General features: G+C 44.3%; 1 protein-coding gene across 1 annotated transcript in view; it reads right to left on the reverse strand.

Moving 5' to 3' along the window:
* The window catches only part of LOC124805653 (juvenile hormone esterase-like), a 65,409-nt gene extending 47,109 nt beyond the window's left edge, over window positions 1-18,300 (reverse strand). Inside the window, exons 1-2 of the mRNA XM_047266220.1 lie at window positions 18,148-18,300; window positions 2,561-2,846 (exon numbers count right to left, since the gene is read on the reverse strand). Coding sequence (XP_047122176.1) covers window positions 2,561-2,846; window positions 18,148-18,300 — 439 coding nt within the window. The remainder of the gene's footprint in view (window positions 1-2,560; window positions 2,847-18,147) is intronic.
* Window positions 18,301-22,652: the final 4,352 nt, after the last annotated feature.

Consider the following 22,652-nt stretch of genomic DNA (forward strand, 5'->3'; position numbering starts at 1 on the left):
TTTATACAATCTTCTTTTGTTGTTGTGGTCTTCAGTCCAGAGACTGGTTTGATGCAGCTCTCCATGCTTCTCTATCCTGAGCAAGCTTCTTCATCTCCCAGAACCTACTGCAACCTAAATCCTTCTGAATCTGTTTAGTGAATTCATCTCTTTGTCTCCCTCTACCATTTTTACCCTCCACGCTGCCCTCCAATACTAAACTGGTGATCCCTTGATGCCTCAGAATATTCCCTACCAACCGATCCCTTCTTCTAGTCAAGTTGTGCCACAAATTTCTCTTCTCTCCAATTCTGTTCAATACCTCCTCATTAGTTATGTGATCTACCCATCTAATCTTCAGCATTTCGAAAGCTTCTATTCTCTTCTTCTCTAAACTATTTATCGTCCAAGTTTCACATCCATACATGGCTATACTCCATACAAATACTTTCAGAAACGACTTTCTGACACTTAAATCTATACTCGATGTTAACAAATTTCTCTTCTTCAGAAATGCTTTCCTTGCCATCGCCGGTCTACATTTCATATACTCTCTACTTCGACCATCATCAGTTATTTTGCTCCCCAAATAGCAAAATTCATTTACTACTTTAAGTGTCTCATTTCCTAATCTAATTCCCGCAGCATCACCCGATAGAATTCGACTACATTCCATTATCCTCGTTTTGCTTTTGTTGATGTTCGTCTTATATACTCCTTTCAAGACCCTGTCCATTCCGTTCAGCAGCTCTTCCAGGTCCTTTGCAATGTCATCGGCGAACCTCAAATTTTTTATTTCTTCTCTGTAGATTTTAATTCCTACTCCGAATTTTTCTTTTGTTTCCTTTACTGTTTGCTCAATATACAGATTGAATAACATTGGGGGTAGGCTACAACCCTGTCTCACTCCCTTCCCAACCACTGCTTTTTCAGAATTTGAAAGAGAGTATTCAGTTAACATTGTCAAAAGCTTTCTCTAAGTCTAAAAATGCTATAAATGTAGGTTTGCCTTTCCTTAATCTATTTTCTAAGATAAATCGTAGGGTCAGTATTGCCTCACGTGTTCCAACATTTCTATGGAATCCAAACTGATCTTCCCCGAGGTCGGCTTCTACCAGTTTTTCCATTCCTCTGTAAGGAATTCATGTTAGTATTTTGCAGCCGTGGCTTATTAAACTGATAGTTCGGTAATTTTCACATCTGTCAATACCTGCTTTCTTTGGGATTGGAATTATTATATTTTTCTTGAAGTCTGAGGGTATTTCGCCTGTGTCATACATCTTGCTCACTAGCTGGTCGAATTTTGCTAGGCCTGGCTCTTCCAAGGCTGTCAGTAGTTCTAATGGAATGTTGTCTGCTCCTGGGGCCTTGTTTCTACTTAGGTCTTTCAGTGCTCTGTGAAATTCTTCATTCTTCACGCAGTATCATATCTCCCATTTCATCTTCATCTACGTCCCATTTCCATGAAATTAGCCTCAAGTACATTGCCCTTGTATGGACCCTTTATATACTCCTTCCGCCTTTCTGCTTTCCCTTCTTTGCTTAGAACCGGTTTTCCACATGAGCTCTTGATATTCATACAGTAGTTCTCTTATCTCCAAAGGTCTCCTTAATTTTCCTGTAGGGTGTATCTATCATAGCCGTAATGATAAATGCCTCTACATCCTTATATTTGTCCTCTAGCCATCCCTGCTTAGCCATTTTGCACTTCCTGTCGATCTCATTTTTGAGATGTTTGTATTCCTTTTTGCCTGCTTCATTACTGCATTTTTATATTTTCACCTTTCATCAGTTAAATTCAATATCTCCTCTGTTACCCAAGGATTTCTATTAGCCCTCGTCTTTTTACCTACTCGATCCTCTGCTACCTTCACTATTTCATTTCTCGAAGCTACCCATTCTTCTTCTACTGTATTTCTTTCCCCCATTCTTTTCAATCATTCCCTAATGCTCTCTCTGAAGCTCTCTACAACCTCTGGTTCTTTCAGTTCATCCAAGTCCCGTCTTCTCAAATTATCACCTTTTTGCAGTTTCTTCACTTTTAATCTACATTTCATAACCAATAGCTTGTGGTCAGAGTCCACATCTGCCCCTGGAAATGTCTTACAATTTAAAACCTGGTTCCTGAAGCTCTGTCTTACCATTATATAATCTATCTGAGACCTTCTTCTATGATTATTAATCCAAGTATTAGCTATTATTAAACTATGCTTCCACTGCATCTACTGCAGTAATAGCCCTTGGGCGGCCCTCCATCTAATAGGGCTGCTCATGCATGGTTGTTTACATCTTTGGGTGGGTTTAGTGACTTCTCTGAACAGCCAAAGGGACTGTGTCTGTGATACAATATCCGCAGTCAACGTCTATCTTCAGGAGTTCTGGGAACAGGTGTGATGCAAAACTTTTTTTGATGTGTGTAGTGCGCTTGGATCTATATCGGCATGGAACTATTCCACGTTGCCTTAATTTCGCTAGGTGTTTGCCCTTGGTTCGAAAATCTAGATTTCTTTCAAATTTTCTCATCTAAGACCTCACGCTAAATGGAATCTCAAAAAAAGCGAAAATGATGTGATTTACTTACCAAGGGCTCCGAGACGGTAGGCGATTGTGACTAGCACAACGCCCTTCTCCACGAAGCTGTGTGGAGTTGAACTCGAAGAACTACCACCCTTGAATGCTCCACCGTGGATGTAGACCATGACGGGGTAAGGACCACTCTCTGCAGCCGGCGCGTAGACGTTGAGGTAGAGACAGTCTTCGGAGCCGGTAGTGATAGGTATCAGGCCGAAAAAGAGGGGCTGAGCGCAAGCATCCGCGAAGGACAGCGCGTCTCGAACCTCGGACCAGGAGGCTGCCGGCTGTGGGGCCTGGGAACGCCAACAGACGCTCAAGTGGCTTGCGTATTACCAGTCGCCCCAACCACACATGCTCACGGATCATTGTACGATTTATTTTTGGAAACGAAACATTTACAATGAGATGACAAATCTTATGGAATATCTTTGATATCGTGTCGGACCTCCTATTGTCTGGCGTAGTGCAGCCTCTCAACTTGGCATGGACTAAAAATGTCGTTGGAAGTCCCCTGCAGAAATAGGGAGACATATTGCCCCTACAGCCGTCCATAATTGTGAAGGTGTTGCTGGTGCTGGATTTTGTGCACGAACTGATCCCTCGATTATGTCTCATAAATGTTCAATGAGATTCGTGTTGGCCGAATCATTCGTTCGAATTGTCCAGAAAGATCTGCAAATCAATCGCGAACAACTGTGGCCCAGTGACACGGCAGACTGTCATCCAAAAAATTCCATCGTGTTTTGGAAACATGATGTCCTTAAGTGGCTACATAATTATTTCCACTCAATGATCAGTTCACTTGGGCCAGATGACCTAGTCCATTCCATTTAAACATAGCCCACACCGCTATGCCTGATTGTTACTTGGGTCCATGACTTCGTGGGGGTCTGTGCCATACTCGAAACCTACCGTCAGCCCTTACCAACTGAAATCGGAACTCATCTGGCCAGCCCACGGTTTTCCAGTCGTCTGGTGCCCAGCCGATGTGGTCACGAGCCCAGGACAGGCGCTGCAGGCGATGCCGTAATGTTAGCAAAGACACTTGCGGTGGTCGTCATAGCCCATTGGCGCCAAATTTCGCCGCACTATCCTAACGGATACGTTTGTCGTATGTACTACATTGATTTCTGTAGTTATTTCACGCAGTGTTGCTTTTCTATTATCACTGGCAACTCTACGCAAATGTTCTTGCTTTCGATCGTTAAGTGAAGGTCACCGGGCACTGTGTTGTCCGCGGTGAGAGGTAATGCCTGAAATGCAATATTATCGGCACACTCTTGACACTGTGGATTGAATTTTCTAACGACTTCCGAAATGGACTGTCCCATGTGTTTAGCCCCAGGTACCACTCCGCATTCAGAGTCTGTTATTTCCCGTCGTGCGGTAATAATAACATTGCAGACCTTTTCATGTGAATCACCTGAGTACAAATGAGAGCTCCGCCAACACACTGCCCTTTTAAACCTTGTGTACGCGACACTTCAGCCACCTGTGTATGTGCATATCGCTACCCCAAACTTTTGTCACCCCAATGTACTTTGGATCAGCTGGATATGGCATATCTAAAGAAACTTGTTTCTCCTGCATCCAGTTAATGCCATAATCAAGCGATGAGGCGATGTTATACGGCTTCAGACTGATGTCTCCTGTGGGTGACTAATATTGGTCTGGTGTGCATATACAGGGTGAGTTTTCCACCGTATACAAACTCTAGCGATTGATCGATGGGAGGATAAGGAACAAAAAAGGCCTAATGAACTTATGTCCGGAAACGCATGGTTTCCATGCTAGAGACCATTTATTCAATCAGATATTGTGACGTTTGTTAACATCGAGTATAGATTTAAATGTCAGGAAGTAGTTTCTGAAAGTATTTGTATGGAGTGTAGCCATGTATGGAAGTGAAACGTGGACGATAAATAGTTTAGACAAGAAGAGAATAGAAGCTTTCGAAATGTGGTGCTGCAGAAGAATGTTCTAAGACATCGAGGGATCACGAATTTAGTATTGGAGGGCAGCGTGGAGGGTAAAAATCGTACAGGGAGACCAAGAGATGAATACACTAAACAGATTCAGAAGGATGTAGGCTGCAGTAGGTAGTGGGAGATGAAGAAGCTTGCACGGGATAGAGTAGCATGGAGAGCTGCATCAACAACAACAACATTGTGATGTTTAAAGCTTTACCGGCGTACTGATTGTTCCATAAAACCACGGGAGAACTGCCGGATGTCAGTAACGTCCTGCCACGATATTTCAGCACAGAGTCTTCTGGCCATCTTCAGGCGAGTGCCACTGTAGTATTACTGGCGAGTACGCATTGAGCTCTGGTATTTAAAGCCATACCGAGGTGACATTGCGCATGCGCTGCTCAGCGTGCGCCTTCATAACAACTCCTTGCGCTGCGCCTCGCGCCCTCCACGGTGAAAGCTTGGCGTAGCTCAAATGGCTCTGAGCACTATGAGACTCAACTGCTGAGGTCATTAGTCCCCTAGAACTTAGAACTAGTTAAACATAACTAACCGAAGGACATCACAAACATCTATGCCCGAGGCAGGATTCGAACCGGCGACCGTAGCGGTTTTGCGGTTCCAGACTGCAGCGCCTTTAACCGCACGGCCACTTCGGCCGGCCTTGGCGTAGCGATATCAGGTTGATTTTCATCTTTATGCAGATAACTACGTCGACTACGAAGTTTCTCTATAACAGGATTCCAAGCAGAGTTTAGCTGATAACCGCTATCTCGATTGACCAGAGTCTGGTTGTCAGACAGTCTCATTTCCACAGATTCATTCATAATCGAGCTCCAAAAGTTTGATGTATGGGCCAAAATTTTTGTGTCGTTGTAATTCATGGAGTGGTCTGTGGAGATACAATGTTCGGCAGTTGCGGACTTGGTGGGTTGGAGAAGGCGAGTATGCCGTTGGTGTTCCACAATGCGTTCCTGCACAGTTCGTCTTGTTTGCCCTAGATATGATTTGGCGCATATATTGTTACAGAGACTGCGATCTAATGCGCGTTGTACCACGCAGCCACAGTTACAGTATGTGTTGAAAATGGTTTTCATGTGCCCTCAACGCATGTGCACGCGCTGTAGCATGTTGTGTCTCGCACGTTCGTATCTTCCAGGCTGCATCCAAAGAGTGTCAAAGGCAGCATGAATACGGTGCTCCAGTGTCTCCACATCTATAATGGGCTCTGCATACACGATAATTTTGATATGGCCCCAAATCGCACGTGTTGAGATCCGATGAACGAGCAGGCTATGCAATTGAATCCCGTTGTATGATCCATTGACCAGGGAAGATACGATTGAGATGCGTCCGGACGTTAGTGGCGAAGTGGGCTGTAACACCATCATGTATCAGTCACATCACGCTTCGAATCATCATTGGTACTTCTTGCAGAGGGGAGGCAAAGTCACCCGCAAGAAATACCGATAGTTACGGGCTGTTAGGCGCCGTGGAAGGAAAAACTGGTCCCAAAATACGGTCACCAATTATGTCGGCCCATACATTCCGGCTGCACTAATGCTGATGATTCGCTGCGACCATACCATGGGGAAATTTGGAAATTTGTGGTAAGGTCTTATGGGACCAAACTCCTGAGGTCATCGCTCCCTAAGCTTACACACTACTTAATCTAACTTAAACTAACTTACGCTATGGACAACACATACATCCGTGCCCGAGTAAGCTTTGAAAGGTAAACATACGTCAGAAAAAAAACACAATAAAATTACGTTAAAAAGAAATACTTCTGTAACTATGTTTTCCAATGAATATCTATCACAAATTAAAGAAAATCCTAGTTCGCATTTAACATTTAAGAGAAAGGAAATTTCGGTATCAACCACTGCCTTGTCATACCACAAATAATATTTCTGTATTGCTTGAAGCTAGTAAACTGAAAATTATTCTCGCATTACATAAGGAAGAAAAAAACACATCGCAATGGAGAATCGTATTTCCAATGCCCCCCGCTGTTCCGTCATCCGCGTATGTCTTCTCATAAGTACAACGTATCCACCGATTCTTATCCTCCGTTCATGCTTTCTTCGCATCTATAATTTAACTTCTCCTACCCTGGACGTTCCAGCTATACGGGGGCTTTTGAAACGCACTCCATAGGAAGTTAGAGAAATACTGTCGGCATTTCGGATTGTTCACGATCTTTAGATGTCGTTTCAGTAGAAAACTCCAGAAGTCCATTACATTCTTTGGGCCTGCTCTGAACAAATAGAGCACCGTCTGGCCTCGAAACCACGTTACTGCATTCGTTTTGGTGCATGGGTGGTAAGTCCCGTCCTGGAAGAATATAATCCCTCGTTCAATGTTGTTTTATCCCATTCGGAGAAAGAAAGATCATTCGTGTCGCCAAACGCCAGACTTCTGCCGAGGGGCCGCATATGAGGCGGTGTTCATCGTTGACCAGAGTCTGGCACACAGGGCACAATGGTGAATCGTTCATATGAATCGCATGGAGTCTGGATCGGGTGACATTTTTACCATTTATTGTTAGGCACCAAGTTTCACGTGTCGCTGTGTCTAAGGAAACGTGGTGTATCGATCGCCTTACTGCTTGCCAATTGATATGTGGATGCTTCCTCTCAATAGGATGGCTGTGTCGTCCGGTCGTCAGTATCCGATATATGTCACGCGCCGTTGCAGGTCTGGTTCCCTGCAGAGCTGCCTGAACGTAGCTGTACTCTATAAAAAAAGTGCGTATATGCTGGAGTGACTGGGAGATGTGCTGGACCGTCACTGGCGCCATTCGAGACACTGGTTCAAATGGTTCAAATGGCTCTGAGCACTATGGGACTTAACTTCTGTGGTCATCAGTCACCTAGAACTTAGAACTACTGAAACCTAACTAACCTAAGGACATCACACACATCCATGCCCGAGGCAGGATTCGAACCTGCGACCGTAGCAGTCGCGCGGTTCCGGACTGAGCGCCTTAACCGCGAGACCACCGCGGCCGGCGAGACACTGGTGCTAGTTCATCTATTACGATTCCTGTCCGACAAGTCTGACGTCTACTCCACAGTTTTAACATTGTGCTGATATATAGTGCCACCGCCCGATCACGAACATGCACAAGACCAAGTCCATCCTACTAAGAGGGAGGGTAAGGGCGTCGTATCTTACTTTAAACAGTAGACCTGCACTCACAAAGGAACCGAACACCGCCAGTAATCGTCGTGCTGTCGTCACCGGCATTCGGAGTACTTGAGCGAAATGCGGAATTTGTGACACCAGGAAGGTGTAAACAAAAAATGGCTCTGAGCCCTATGGGACTTAACTTCTGAGGTCATCAGTCCGCTAGAACTTAGAGCTACTTAAACCTATCTAACCTAAGGACATCACACACATCCATGCCCGAGACAGGATTCGAACCTGCGACCGTAGCAGTCGCGCGGTTCCAGACTGTAGCGCCTAGAACCGCTCGGCAACTACGGCCGGCTAGGTGTAAACATACATGACCCGCTGGATCACATCTAACGCCAGTGTGATGTTCCCTCTAACGCCCGTCCGGACTGACTGTAGTAGTCTCTTATAGATGTACGCTGCTGTGCGACGTATGTCGTCGGTAAAAACAGTACCTAGGCATTTCTAGGTATCCATGAGCCGTAAGGGTGCTACACATTCTTCCGTTAGTCCAACACCAATATTCATCGCTACAGACTTGTCCATATTTATAAGGCTGCCAGTGGCAGTTCCACATTTGCGTACCCAATATAAAGCCACAGTCATATCGTTTTCATTCCGTACTATCAGCACCAGGTCACCCGCATATGACTTGCACGTAAAAGTATATCTTCGCAAAGTCAGTCCTGCCAAGCGGTGTCGTAGGCCGCAAAGAAACGGATCGACAGCCAGTGCATATAATGTCGTTGATAACGGACATCCTTGTCTGACTGATATCGCTACGACTAGAGATTTTGTCGTACGTCCATTGACGAGCACTTTGCGGAGTAGCCGCAGGACTTCTTCAAGATATTTATGGCTAACTCTATCAAAGGGTTGATCAAAATCTATTGACGCTAGTGCTGCAAGAAGGTGGCACGTCTTTGGTAGGGCGATCAAATCGTGATATTCAACAAGCGCCGTCTGGATGTTATGTCCGCCGAGCGAAGTTTGATCAAGTGAGAGTATTTGCCGCAATATTCTTCGGACGCTTGCTGCTAATAATCTGGTGAATATTTTAAAGTCGCAGTTAAGGGGCGTCAGTGGCCGGCAGTCACGTATCCGTGTACCACCAGAGGGTTTGTGTATCGGGATAATCAACCCCTCCACAAAAGCCGGCGGTAAGGGCACGTCAGGAGACATTAATTCGCGGCAGATAGTAGTCATAGTGGTGCGATCACATAGCTAAGGGTCCTGTAGAATTCCAGAGGGAGCCATTTGGGCCTGGAGATTTGTTCACCGCTCCATCACTTCCTCCTCTGTAATCGCCACCATCAGTTGCGCTTCTTCCTCTGGATCAATGGTGCCGAAAATCATATGCGTAACTTCGTTACTGACCGCCGTATCGGTATCCACTGCGGTGTAAAGTTGAGCGTAATGTTATACAAAGGCAGTGCCTACGTCTTGTTGCGATGTTAGGTGTCTACCATCATCCGTGTCCACAGCTTGTACTAGGGCTCTTCGTCGTCTTTTGTTTTTGTTAATGATGTGGTATATCGATGGGCGTTCTCCTACAACCCGATGTAGTGTCTGCGCCCTGACCACCGTACTTTCGAGGTGACGTCGCATGATGGTTATAATTTTGGCCTTTGCTCGTTGTACCGCCTCTTTCCGCCCCGGAGAAGGCCGGTTTGTCGCAACCCATCCACCAAGTTAGGGTCGTGGGATACGACCGAAGCGTCGTTCGCAAGATCTACAAACATCTTCAATGACGTCCCGACAAGCTGGGTCTCGCAGAAAGGACCGCGGCTACGCCACACTTGCTGTCGCCGGAGGGAGATTGTACATATTAATGCTGTGTGGTCGGTATAGGCTGTAGGCCACAGCTCTGCTTCCAGGACGTCAGCGTTAAAAATGCGTGTGACATAAATTCGGTCGAGACGAATAGCGGAATGACTTGTTGTATGGGAGTATCCAGGACGGAAGCCATGGACATGCTCCCAGATGTCAACCAGATGCATACTTTGCACCAACAATCCTTATTCTGGGCACGGGGTACATCGAGGAAATTATTCTTTCGGTGCAAGTACACAATTAAAATCGCCACCTAGGATTAATCGGTCGAGTCGTCCTTGGAAGAGCGGGGCAATTTCGTCTGCGAAGAAACGGGAACGCTCTCGCCTCCTGCCTGTACCGGAAGGTGCGTAGATGTTGATGAGTCGTACGTCAAGTACTGTCATTGCTAATCCCCGTGCCGACCTTAGGTACAGTACATCTTATGCCGTGATGCTTTCTTTAAGAAGTATTGCCATGCCGCTGCCAGTGTCGGAGGCATGTGATAGGTAGGATACGTACCCGTACATGACAGGAAGTTCATCAGCTTATACTTCTTGTAGGAGGACGACGTCGATGTCCGCTGCTTGCAGCATGTTGTTGAGTAAGGACATCTTAATCGGCGACCGTATATTATTGACAGTGATAGAAGCAAGCCGATATGCTTGTGTTCGTTCCGTCCCATGTATATCGCCCATGGGAGCTTACGCCGCCTGCTGTTGTACTGGCACGTTACGTGACCCCGTCCTGTCCGTCGTCGTTCGTTATGAGTGGAACTTTATAGGGTCGCCGCCCCCGCCGTGTCGCCAGTTGCGACTGTCGGTGGGTGCCCTTCACAATCATCCGCCCAATCTCCATGGGACAATTTTTCCATGGGCCGCGGCTCGCCAGCCCCGTCTCTCTGTTGCTCCTCTTCTAATGCTTGGGAGTGACAGTGGACTGCAGATTGCCGTGCGTTGTTAAGTTTTTCAGGTCGCTCTTTACGTATGCTGCTATCGAGACGGTGGTGTTCTGGATGAGTAGTCTCGGAGCCCTCTGTAAGGTGGCAATTTTCCTCGGTCGTTTCTTGATCATTGTCATGCATACGTATTAAGGAGTCGTCCTACGTGGTTAGACGTCGTTTCTTGTGCCGTTTCGGAGATCGCTGCTTACGGGTGTGCTTTTCCGTATCAGAATGTGGGTGAGGGTCTCTGTCACCACTGTAGTCGGTACCGAAGGCAGCAGTTGGCACTATTCGACTGTCGATGACCATTTGCTCATCCGATCTCTGTACTGGTGGTATCGGTCGGTGCTGCTCGGTGGGGGGCGTCGCCGCCGTCACCATGCTCGTATCGTCATCCGCCGTCGTCGGCTTTTCGACTGGCGCTCTCCAGCTGTTGGGCGCTGACATTGTTCGGTGGGTCGTCGTTCCGGAAAACATCATTTGCATATGTGAGAAGGAGAGATGTCGCCGCAGGTGTTGCTACAGGTTCACCTGTCGGTATCTGTGCAGTTCTTCGTTGGAGACACGCTGAGCGAACGTGGCCTTCCTGACCACAACCTGAGCAAGTTTCCGGCTGACCGTCGTAAATGAGTATCGCTCTGCAGCCTCCAATTGTGAGATAAGACGGCACATGTTTTGATAGCTCGATGCGTATATTTCACACACGATTAAGTACCGGGTACGTGGTAAAGGATGTTCATTTTTCTGCTATTTGACTAAGTACCCGTCCGTAGGTGTGTAGCGCGTTAACCAGCATTTCAGCCGGAACCTCAAATGGTAGTTCAAATACTCTTACAGTTCTCAGTCCAAGTCCCGCATGATCAATAGCTACTGTTCCGACATGGCCGTCTGTTTAAATTTAAGTCTATCTTTATGGTCGCGTACGATCTTGTCACACACCGTGTCGTTGATCAGTTCGACGTAGACCACACTGCTTGTGATAGAGAAGCAGATGCCAATCATATCTTGTGGTTCAATTTTAATTTCTTCACTAATAAATCGTTCTATTTCAATTGCCTTCGGTCGTGCAAAGTCATTATTTAAGCTGATCTTGATAGTAGATTGCCGATACGAATGAGCCATTCTAGTTAGAAAGCGCAAGCACTAGCGAAGGCTAACACGAAATAAACAACCGAGTATGAGCTAAGCACCGCGGTGGGGACGTAAACAGACGTCCGCGCCGCACGATTGCGGAAAGCAGACTGCCGCCCGTGGGTGCAGCGGGTCTCACTTTTACACAAGGCATAACACGATCTTCTCAAAACCATCAACATTCAAATGTGATTCCTAAAGGAGAAAGTCGCAGCTTCATCTTTACTCATACAGAAAATGCAGTTTCTAATTACTCTTGGTTTCATGCTAATCATATACATATTCAAGCAGTAGTACACTTCATTCCAATTTCTCTGCCCACGTCCGACTGATGCTTTGTTGGTGACCAGCTGTGAAGCTGAGTACTGATTCGTAGAGAGCACAGAGGTATGCTATATGAGTGGTAGAGCTAGCCTGTATTGTAGCCGCGCGGGATTAGCCTAGCGGTCTGAGGCGCTGCAGTCACGGACTGTGAGGCTAGTCCCGGCGGAGGTTCGAGTCCTCCCTCGGGCATGGGTGTGTGTGTTTGTCCTTAGCATAATATAGGTTAAGTAGTGTGTAAGCTTAGTACTGATGACCTTAGCAGTTAAGTCCCATACGATTTCACACACATTTGAACATTTGTAGCCTGTATTGTTTTGAATTTAGCCTCACCAGTTCATGTAGTATTCTTTCTCCTTTGTCTGTCATTAGGCTTAAGTGTTCGTTGAAACTCAGTTCCTCATTTATGTGTACCAAAGGATAGCGTTAACATGTGCTTGTTAGACGTTTGTGTCCCCTATTTTAACTGAAGGATTTCTTTGGAGTGATTCTGTCAGTAATGTATATGTTTTTGTTGTTGTTTACTATCCCGAGTTTGTTTTGCGACACCGTTATGTATTATTTGTAGTATTGTACTGTTTTTCTATTCTAAAAGGTCATTTGCGTGGGCGATAATTTCGTCTGATCTGTCATCCCCTTCTAGAAGTTGTAGGACTGGTTCGATTGTTATCCCAGAAGATGGGACCGCACATCGACCCTTGAACAGCCTTTGGTAATTCTTTTAATTACTTTACGGCTGTCCATCTGCTATTCGTCTACTCGGTCTTTACAGTAATCTAGGAAACTGCTGTACAGGGACTACGGTACCTCCAGATATCTTAACCTTTGAAACATTGTGGGCCACCAAAGGTTATGGAATTTTCTTGGAATATCAATCATTATTGGCGTGGCGTATTTCTGTCTTGCAGTAATAACTACATGTAGAGCGTGGTTGACGGCATTGCCTATGGATTTGCCTGTTCTGGAGCGAAATTGTTGGCTCGTGCCCCTAAGAGCTCTGTGGGCTTGCAAATGCTTACACATTAGCTTTTCCTGAATATTTGCGAGGGTGTTTATTAACAATATACGATTGTATGTCTTAGGATCTGAAGGATTTCTGTCTACTGATTTCTTAATAATGACTGCTTTGGAGGTTTTCCATACTGTAGGTAACCTGGCCAGCCTTAAGGCATAGTTCAGTAACTTTGTTAGGAAGGGGGTGATCAGTCTTTTTTTCAGTGTATCCGAATGGATACCATCTGGTCCAGGTTACTTTTTTTTTTTTTTTGGGGGGGGGGGGGGGGGCTCTGAGATTGCAAGCGTAACCTCTTCTTGCGCAAAAGGGCAGGTAACAGTGGCAGTGTTGTATGGTGTGTATAGGTCTTCTCTTAGAGTTGAGTTGCATGATATTGTGTATCTGTATAGATGACGTCGTCAGGGAACAGTTTGTACAGCAGAAACACCGCTGTATTCCTACATCCCCACGTCACCGTGCCGTCATCCTGCCTTAGCGTTTCCAGAGCTAGTAGGGTTTTTATTTTCTGTGTCAGTATATTGTATGGTTCCTCCTAAAGTATTTTGCTCTGTTTGTGGAGTTATAAATCGTTCCCAGTGTTGTTTTCGAGTGTTGTACAGGATCTGTCTGCATAAGTCTTGTGCATGCCTATATGCCTCAAGTCTTACGCGTTTGTCTCTACCTAGTATTGCTGTTTGGTATAATTTTGTTTCGCTCTGGCATCTTATCTGAGTCTTGTGAGTTCGTTGATCCATAATATTGGTGATAGTTTTGTGTTCCTTGCCGTCGATATTGATGTGGTTCATGCCTGTTGTATTACGTGCTTTAGTCTGTGTGCTCTGTAATCGATCTCTCCATTGATGGTTTCTAGACCGTGTTGTCCGATAATTTCTGTTAATTTGTTCCAGTCTGCTTTGTGGAACAATAAGTGTAGTGGTGTGTGTTTTTGGTACTTCTGTTCTGAGTGTGTGTTAGTATGAATTTTCATAATATTGTGTTCACTACTGTTTATATTGTCGCGTACGGTCTAATTTGTTACGTAAGCCATTGCTGCAGTATTTGGTAGCGCAAAGCCGATATTACTGCTCGTAGCATCGTAGTCTGTGTTCATTACATGTAATTGTGTTCCTTGTATTAGGTGAGTAGTTATTCGTCCCCTGTCATCAAAATGGTTGGCTCTAAGCACTATGGGACTTAACATCTGAGGTCATCAGTCCCCTAGAACTTAGAACTACTTAAAGCTAACTAACCTAAGGACATCATACACATCCATGCCCGAGGCAGGATGCGAACCTGCGACCGTAGCGGTCGCGCGGTTCCAGACTGTAGCGTCTAGAACCGCTCGGCCACTCTGGCAGGCTCCCCTGTCATCCGTTCAGTCTGAGTTCCCGAGGGGAGACCTTGAATTAATATTAGCACTTATCACTAATTGTTTGCCCTTGGGATACACTGCTTGATCTCTGATGTTATTTGCGTAAGGTTGTATTTGATGGCTGTACATGGATGCAATCGCCCATGGAACGTTCCCATAGGTTATCTCCGTGGTAACTAAAAGTTGGCTGCGTAACTGTCTTATCTTTTTGCGTTATAAATTCTATTTAAAATTACTATAGCAATCTTACAATCATTGATGTCTGTTATTATGGTAAAATGTGTTGGTAGACATATTAGTTGCCCTTCTCTATAACAAGGCTCTTGTAAGCACGTGATTTCTGACTGCAGATCTTGTGCTGTTTTTGGCATTTTCGGGGTAACTGTAGTACTGTTTGTCTGCATTGCGTTGTAATACAGTGACCAAAAAAAACCGCATCACCAAAAAATAATTAATGTAGAGTATTGAAAATTCGGGAACACATTTGTCTATGTAGCGTGTTTAAGTGATTAACATTTCAAGAACACAAGTTAATGTAAGTGCGAGAGAACCGGTGTAACCGTCAGAATGCTGAATGCAAACGTGCAAGCATTGTGTTGTACAAGTGTCGGATGTCAGTTTATGGGATGGAGCTCCATGTCTGTTGTACTTGGTTGGCCAATACAGGGGCGGTTAATGCTGGTTGTGGATAACAGTAGTCGTCTGATGATGTGCTCGATTGGAGACAGATCTGGTGATCGAGCAGGGCAAGGCAACTTGTCGACACTCTGTAGAGCTTGTTGGGTTACAACAGCGGTATGTGAGCGAGAGTTATCCAGTTGGGAAACACCACCTGGAATGCTGTTCATTAATGGCAGCACAACAGGTCGAATCGCCAGACTGACGCACAAATTTGCAGTCAGGGTGCGTGGGACAACAACGAGAGTATTCCTGCTGTCATTCTAAATCACACCCCAAACCATAACTCCAGGTGTAGGTCCAGTGTGTCTAGCACAAAGACAGGTTGGTTGCAGGTGTTTAGCTGGTATCCTTCTAACCAATACACGGCCGTCACTGGCACCGAGGCAGGACCAGCTTTCATCAGGCTTCACCCTCCCCTCCAATGAGCTTTCACTTGACACCACTGAAGTTGCATATCGCAGTGGTTCGGTGTCAGTGGAATTCACTGTAATCATTTATTTGTCTGTACATCACATCTACCGATTTCCGTCCCATTCGAATGATTCTTTCGTGGTGCATCCTCTTTTTTGCCTTATAGTGTATATGATGATGACTGTGTTAAGAAGTACAAAACCGACTGAATGTGCAAAATGATGTGCTTCAAAGCAGAATAGTAATAACTATATGTCTATAGGAAACACTGCTTCAACTTCTTCTAAAATATATTACTCGTAATAAAAAAAAAAAGACCATGGGAATCCTCAGACCTAAAAAAGATTGCATCATTTCATGAAGCCAGCGAGAGCAAGATGTTCCATAAGGGGAAATAAATGGTTTATACTGTTTTGTCCAGTATCCTCGAAAGCCTGATTATTGTGCAACAGTCAGAAGATAACTGTCCCTCATTCAGCAGAAACGAACAAGTAACAAGTCTTTCACACTTGAAAAAACTGAAGACTACCAGAAATAACTGGAACTCACCAGGAAAAAGGCTTTTGAAAATAAGATGTTAATTTATTGAGCAAAAACATTATTTTCTAATTGTGTAGTCAGGTACTATATGCAGGTAGAAAAAAAGCAATTTAATAAATACGATGGAAGCGTAAAATTTGTTACTACTTAATAGGCCGCACTGTGTATTTGTATAACGGTTGATTAAATCAAATGTAACAACGTACCTCACATTAAAGTTAGTTGTTACTCTGTTTGTAAAAAGTAACAACCTCAAATTACTGAAACACCAGGGAACTCAACGTAAAGAAAAACATTTTGTCTTTGTTATGAGGATTCTACGTAATAACGTGCGCTGTATTGATATAGCTTCAAAAAATTTCTTGTACAACTATTTGAAACCGAACGTTCGTCTTCAAAATCAATAACTCAAACTTAACAAGTATTACTTGCAAGCTATTTACAGCAGTTTTCTTACAGCAAGCCCATGTAAACAGGGATCTGACTCTTATGTGTACCGAGCGAGGTGACGCATACTGAACTTGCTTTCGGGAGGAAGTAGATCCGACCATCCAAATTTAGGTTTTCCGAGATTTCCCTAAATCACTCAAGGAAAATGCTGCCGCGATGGTACCTTTGAAAGGGCATAGCAGATTTCTTTCTCCATCCTTGGAACAATTCGAGCCTGTGCTCCATCTCTAATGACCTCGATATTGTCGGGAAGCTAAACCCTTATCTTCCTTCCTTTCTACTTTATGTAGTGAAAGCAGTTAACCTTCGCAAGAGCAACGGAAAACCAAGTCTTGAGTATCAGAAGGAAATGAATGATCGTGAGAATGGTTGTTTAGTCCCATGGAAACAGTAAGTGAAATACGGAGTGCATAATTTATGAAGATGCCCTATATGAAATCGCCCATGGCATGCAAAGGTTTGTTCAGTTTGTATAATGTATAACAACTCTGAGCATTAATTAAGTATACAATCAATAACCTCTGAGTACAAAAAAACTTTTCCCTGAGAATTTGGTGATAGTCGATCCCTGGCCATTGCTGGTTGCGTAGCTACATTTATCGGCAGTCATCTGTGTGGCTAATTATCTGAAAACGTTGAAGGTCTCATAATAGGTGCTATTACTAGGAACATCGAGAATGTGCGAACTATTTGTGGCTAGTCGTACAGTTAAAACGGGACCGCGATCAAGGTATGTCCTGCTGACTGTAATCTTACATGAGCACGTGGTTGAGGGGAAAACAAAGGACGTTTTGACTATACCATTATTGTTTGTTTTTAACCATCTATATCAGAAGAAAAATTTCTGTTGCAGAGTAAACAGATATGGAGTGAAGGTCGTTGATCAACATCGAAGTCCAAACTAACTATCAAAATTTAGGTCACATTACAGAACAAATTAATAATGGTGTGGGAAAAGTTTGACTTAGTTGTTACCGAATGTGAGGTAGGTTTAGTGTTTACTATGAACATGGATGCCAATAGAAGGCTTGGATATCCATATCTACGTGGGCACATGACTCAAAGTTCAACTGTGGCAGAAAGAAACACTCGCGAAAAAGCATTTGCTTGTACACTGCAACCAAAGAGTTTCCCGTGAGACATTTCACTTGTACATCTACCTGATAGTCCAAGGAGCTCCGCAAAACAGTGCAAGACACGAGGCGGAATGCGGACAAGTTGCATATTGCTTAAGCTCAGACTCTGTACAATTCATAGTTGTTCTCTTTCTAGAATAGGATCGTCGTAAGACAGTACAAGCCTCCGTGTATTTCACATGAGATTTAAACAGGTAACAAAAAGGACGGTTTAAATAATTAGCTAAATAAAGTGATGGAGAGTGCCTGTAATGTGTATTTATATGCCTAAGAACTGCTGCGGTCCAAAATCGAGAGTAAGTCTAAAGCTATTTAAATGTTTACTGCAACTGTTTACTATCAAAAACAGTCTTGGTCACAGTTTATTTATTACGGTGATCGGTTTCGACCACTACTGTGGTCATCTTCAGACCAATGAGTAAGAACCTCCTTCTGGCGGTAAATCACTTGAGTAGTGATTTACCACCAGAAGCAGGTTCTTACTCATTGGACCACAGTAGTGGTCGAATCTGGCCACTGTAATAAATAAATTGTGATCAAGACTGTTTTACATAGTAAGTATTTGTAACACATTGATCACTGGTCACTCCCACAATGTATTTAAAAGTAATTAGCTTACTACAGCGTTTAGAACAATCATGTGTGGTACTCACACGGAATCGGAGATCTCCCAGAGGCGGTGTGGCGTACGGTATTCCCAGGAACTTGTTGTAGAGAACGCCGTTCAATGATGTGGCCACCACGCCCCTCAGGGCTCCGTTGTCTATATTCACTATTACGTCGTCTCCCTGCAACAGATTCTCCATTAACCATTGCGACAAACGGAAAATACTACACCAACAATTTACTCTGTCTGTCTGTCTGTCTGTCTGTCTCTCTCTCTCTCTCTCTCTCTCTTACACACACATGCGCCTACATGAGCACTAACTTCAGCAATAACTGCAATAAGATGCGATTCTGGATCAGATCCCTTAGGGCAGACAGGTCTTCATTAAGTGTGTGACTACAGGCGACACGTGAAGAGGTTTGAGGTTTAGTCCGACCTACTGACGAACTGTCTAGTAAACGGTAACTATTCCCCAACAGAGTCAAATATTTAAGACATTAACTCATTTGTAAAGTAATCACATACTTGGGTTTACATGGGGGTGATCAGGAAACGACGTTACGAAACTGTATCAAACGCCTTCCGGAATCAAGGACTGTGTAAAAACGTTGTGGACAGTTGAACCATAATGACAATTCCTACTGTGGACAAGTCGTGAAATCGGAAAATTTTTACGTCCAAAATATAGACGAAACCGTCAATTAGCAATGCCTGATCTTAACAAAGAACGATTCGATAAAAGCTGCGGAATGTCGAGAAACAGGTTTATTATTGTTCTGTGGACTTAGAAAGCAAGAGCAAAGTAATTATCTTAGCTACTGCTCTGTCTTGTATAGATTCAATATTTACCGAGAAGTTAAACTGTATTCTCGGAGTCTTTCGCGGCGGCATGTCTGAATGAAATCCTGTCGGTTTTTAACCCGCGCCAATTCGAATAAAATTTTCGAGCTTTCATTGGCTGTCTCCGCCATCGAAACCTAGAGAATTTTATTCGAATTGCCTTGTCTCGAAAACCGAGAAGATTTTATTCATATTAAATTGCAGCTTTGCTTCCGGCGTCATTGATCAGCGTACCTCTTGAATGATGGGGTGACGAGGGACAGCCACAATCCGCGTGCCGAAGGCGGCAACGATCGGCAGAAGTACGATGGAATACATGTTTATCTCTCCCCGGGCACGGCTTTACTGGCAATATATATATCCACAAATTACAGAGGAATTAGTTGTTATCTGCTTTACGATAAAGCAAAGACAATCACTGACGTTCAAGTACCTTATATCCGGTTCCAAGAATACATTATCTCTGTTCTTGCAACATTACAGTCCGTGCCATATTTTTCAGCACTGGAGAACTCTCCATCTTAAGATATCGATAAAGTCATCGCCAGTATACCTGTATAATATCAAATTGTTGCAGAGTACAAAGATATTTTGCTGAAACTCCAACACCTGTAGCTGGTGCAAATGAGTAGGTACCAATCCATGTAGATGTCCTTCTATATCACACACATTATCGTCACAAATCGCTGAATGTATACATATTATAAAAATGGATGTACGTACACTATGTGATCAAAAGTATCCGGACACTCCCAAAAACATACGTTTTCATATTAAGTTCATTGTGCTGCCACCTATTGCCAGGTACTCCATGTCAGCGAACTCAGTAGTCATTAGACGTCGTGAGAGAGCAGAAGGGGCCGCTCCGTGTAACTCACGGACTTCGAACGTGGTCAGGTGATTGGGTGGCACTTGTGTCATACGTCTGCACGCAAGATTTCCACACTCCCAAACATACCCAGGTCCACTGTTTCCGATGTGACAGTGAAGTGGAAACGTGAAGGGACACGTACAGCACAAAAGCGTACAGGCCGACCTCGTCTGTTGACTGACAGATACCGCCGACAGTTGAAGAGGGTCGTCATGAGTAATAGGCAGACATCTATCCACATCATCACAAAGGAATTCCAAACTGCATTAGAATCCACTGAAAGTACTATGACAGAGCCTGGAGGTGAGAATACTTGGATTTCATGGTCGAGCAGCTGTTCATTTTTAAGCCACACATCACGCCGGTAAATGCCAAACGACGCCTCGCTTCGTGTAAGGAGCGTAAACAGTGGACGACTGAACAGTGGAAAAACGATGTGTGGAGTGACGAATCACGGTACACAATGTGACGATCCGATGGCAGGGTGTGGTATGGCGAATGCCTGGTGAACGTCATTTGCCAGCGTGTGTAGTGGCAAGAGCAAAATTCGGAGGCGGTGGTGTTATGGGGTGGCCGTGTTTTTCATGGAGGGGGCTCACACTCCTTGTTGTTCTGCGTGACACTATCACATCACAGGCCTGCATTGACGTTTTAAGCACCTTCTTGCTTCCCACTGTTGAAGAGCAATTCGGTGATGGCGATTACATCTTTCAACGCGATCGAGCACCTGTTCATAATGCACGGCCTGTGGCAGAGTGGTTACACGACAATAATATCCCTGTAATGGGCTGGCCTGCACAGAGTCCTGACCTAAATCCTATATAAACCCTCTGGATGTTTCGGAACGCCGACTTCGTGCCAGACCTCACGGAGCGACATCGATACCTCTCCTCAGTGCAGCATTCCGTGAAGAATGGGCTGCCATTCCCCAAGAAACCTTCCAGCACCACATTGAACTTATGCTGCGAGAGTGGAAGCTGTCATCAAGGCTAAGGGTGGGTAACACCCATATTGAATTCCAGCATTACCGATGGAGGGCGCCGCGAACTTGTAAGTCATTTTGAGCCAGGTGTTCCGATACTTTTGATCACATAGTGTATATATGTATGTTCCACATTTCATCCAAAACTACTGGGCCGATCAACGAAACTTGGTACACGTAAAACTTACTGTCTGGAAACGCAGTGTAGTCCATGAACTGCGAGTGTCCAGATTCCATTCATCCAGTATAAGAAACTGAGGGCACTTACTGCAGTAAATTTTTTATTGTGGGTATCCACAGCTGTAGAATTATACAATGATGAAACAGACTGCTTCATAAATAAAGATTTATCGTACAGTTGAAGCAATTATGGACTTAAAACAAGCTTTACATATAATTTCACGTTTTTAACAATTTCTTCTCACTGACTGCCCCCACAAAATAGAAAGGAAAAAAGTTTAGGGCTTATTACATTTTCTTTGTTCACATAGTAAAACTGCCGCATGAAACATGGCGCTTTAATTCATTACTTCTTTACTACCAACTGTACTGGCGACACAGACAGTATTCAGATGTACCACGGAATGTAGCTAGCAAAATTATACCATTGCACGAAACATAGAGCAGGAGATATTACGTCAAAAAAACTAAGATGAGTGAAAACTTACTGCGCTTTGGATGACGTTTAAATTTATTAAACAATGGAGATACCAGATAGGAATATCAACAATGTAGGAAAAAACATTGCTACTTACCGTAAAGAACTTGAAGTATCTTCTTTACAGTAAGTAGTATTCTGTCTTTTCCTACATTGTTTAAATTTATTACTCATTTGCTTCTAACTCTATTCCCAGAAAGAATCCACATGTGACACGAATGTACCAACAAAATTACATCATTGTATGGAACTTAGTTCAGGAGATATGACGTCAAATACAGAGATGTATGAAAACCTTCCGCATCATGGATGACATTTTAATTTATTATCTCATTACGACTCACTCTATTAACAACACATTTCACGGACATTAGCCACATATACCATTCGTTGTACCTGCAAAATTATATCATTGTCAGCACATAGTTCAGGTGATACGACGTTATACACACTGAGCAGCATAAAAGTAAAACTATAGGGCGAATTCCCTAGAGATACAGATGAAATGTGTGTAGAAATATGTCTTAAATATGTTAAATACCTGTGCAATATATTTGACATGTGCGTACACAGGCAACGCCAAGCTCATCCTAAACCCCTTGAAAGATCTGAAGCAAATTTGGTACACAAATTATTTACGACCTGAAAAGAAATACTGTGGGAGTAAGAACCACCAGCCTCCAAGTGGAGTAGTGGTGATAATCTGGAGAGAGAAAGGGGGCGAGGAGGAAATGGTCAGAGAGGAAAATGAGGAGATGGGCAGAGAGAAGGAGAGGGGGAGATGGACAGTGGTGGAGGAGGAAATGGACAGAGAAAGAGATGTACAGAGAGAGGGGAAATAGAGATGCTCAGAGAAAAAAAGAGGAGGAAGTACACAGAGGGAGAGGGCAATGAACAGTGAGAGGGGGGAGGTTGGCAGCGAGAGGGGGGAAGGAAGAAATGGACAGAGAGAGGGAAAAGAGGAGTTGGACAGAGAGAGGGGGGAGTAGGAGATGGAGGGGAGGAGATGGACAGAGGGGGAACGAGCAGATGGACAAATGGGGAGGAGTAGATGGACAGAGAGCGGCAGGAGAAAGTGGACAGAATGGGGTGTAGGAGGAGATAGAAAGGAGAAGGAAGAGATGGACGGAGATAGGTTGGTTCAAATGGCTCTGAGCACTATGGGGCTTAACATCTGAGGTCATCAGTCCCCTAGAAGTT

The sequence above is a fragment of the Schistocerca piceifrons genome, chromosome 7 (genome assembly GCF_021461385.2).
Source record: "Schistocerca piceifrons isolate TAMUIC-IGC-003096 chromosome 7, iqSchPice1.1, whole genome shotgun sequence".
Classification (NCBI taxonomy): Eukaryota; Metazoa; Arthropoda; class Insecta; order Orthoptera; family Acrididae; genus Schistocerca; species Schistocerca piceifrons.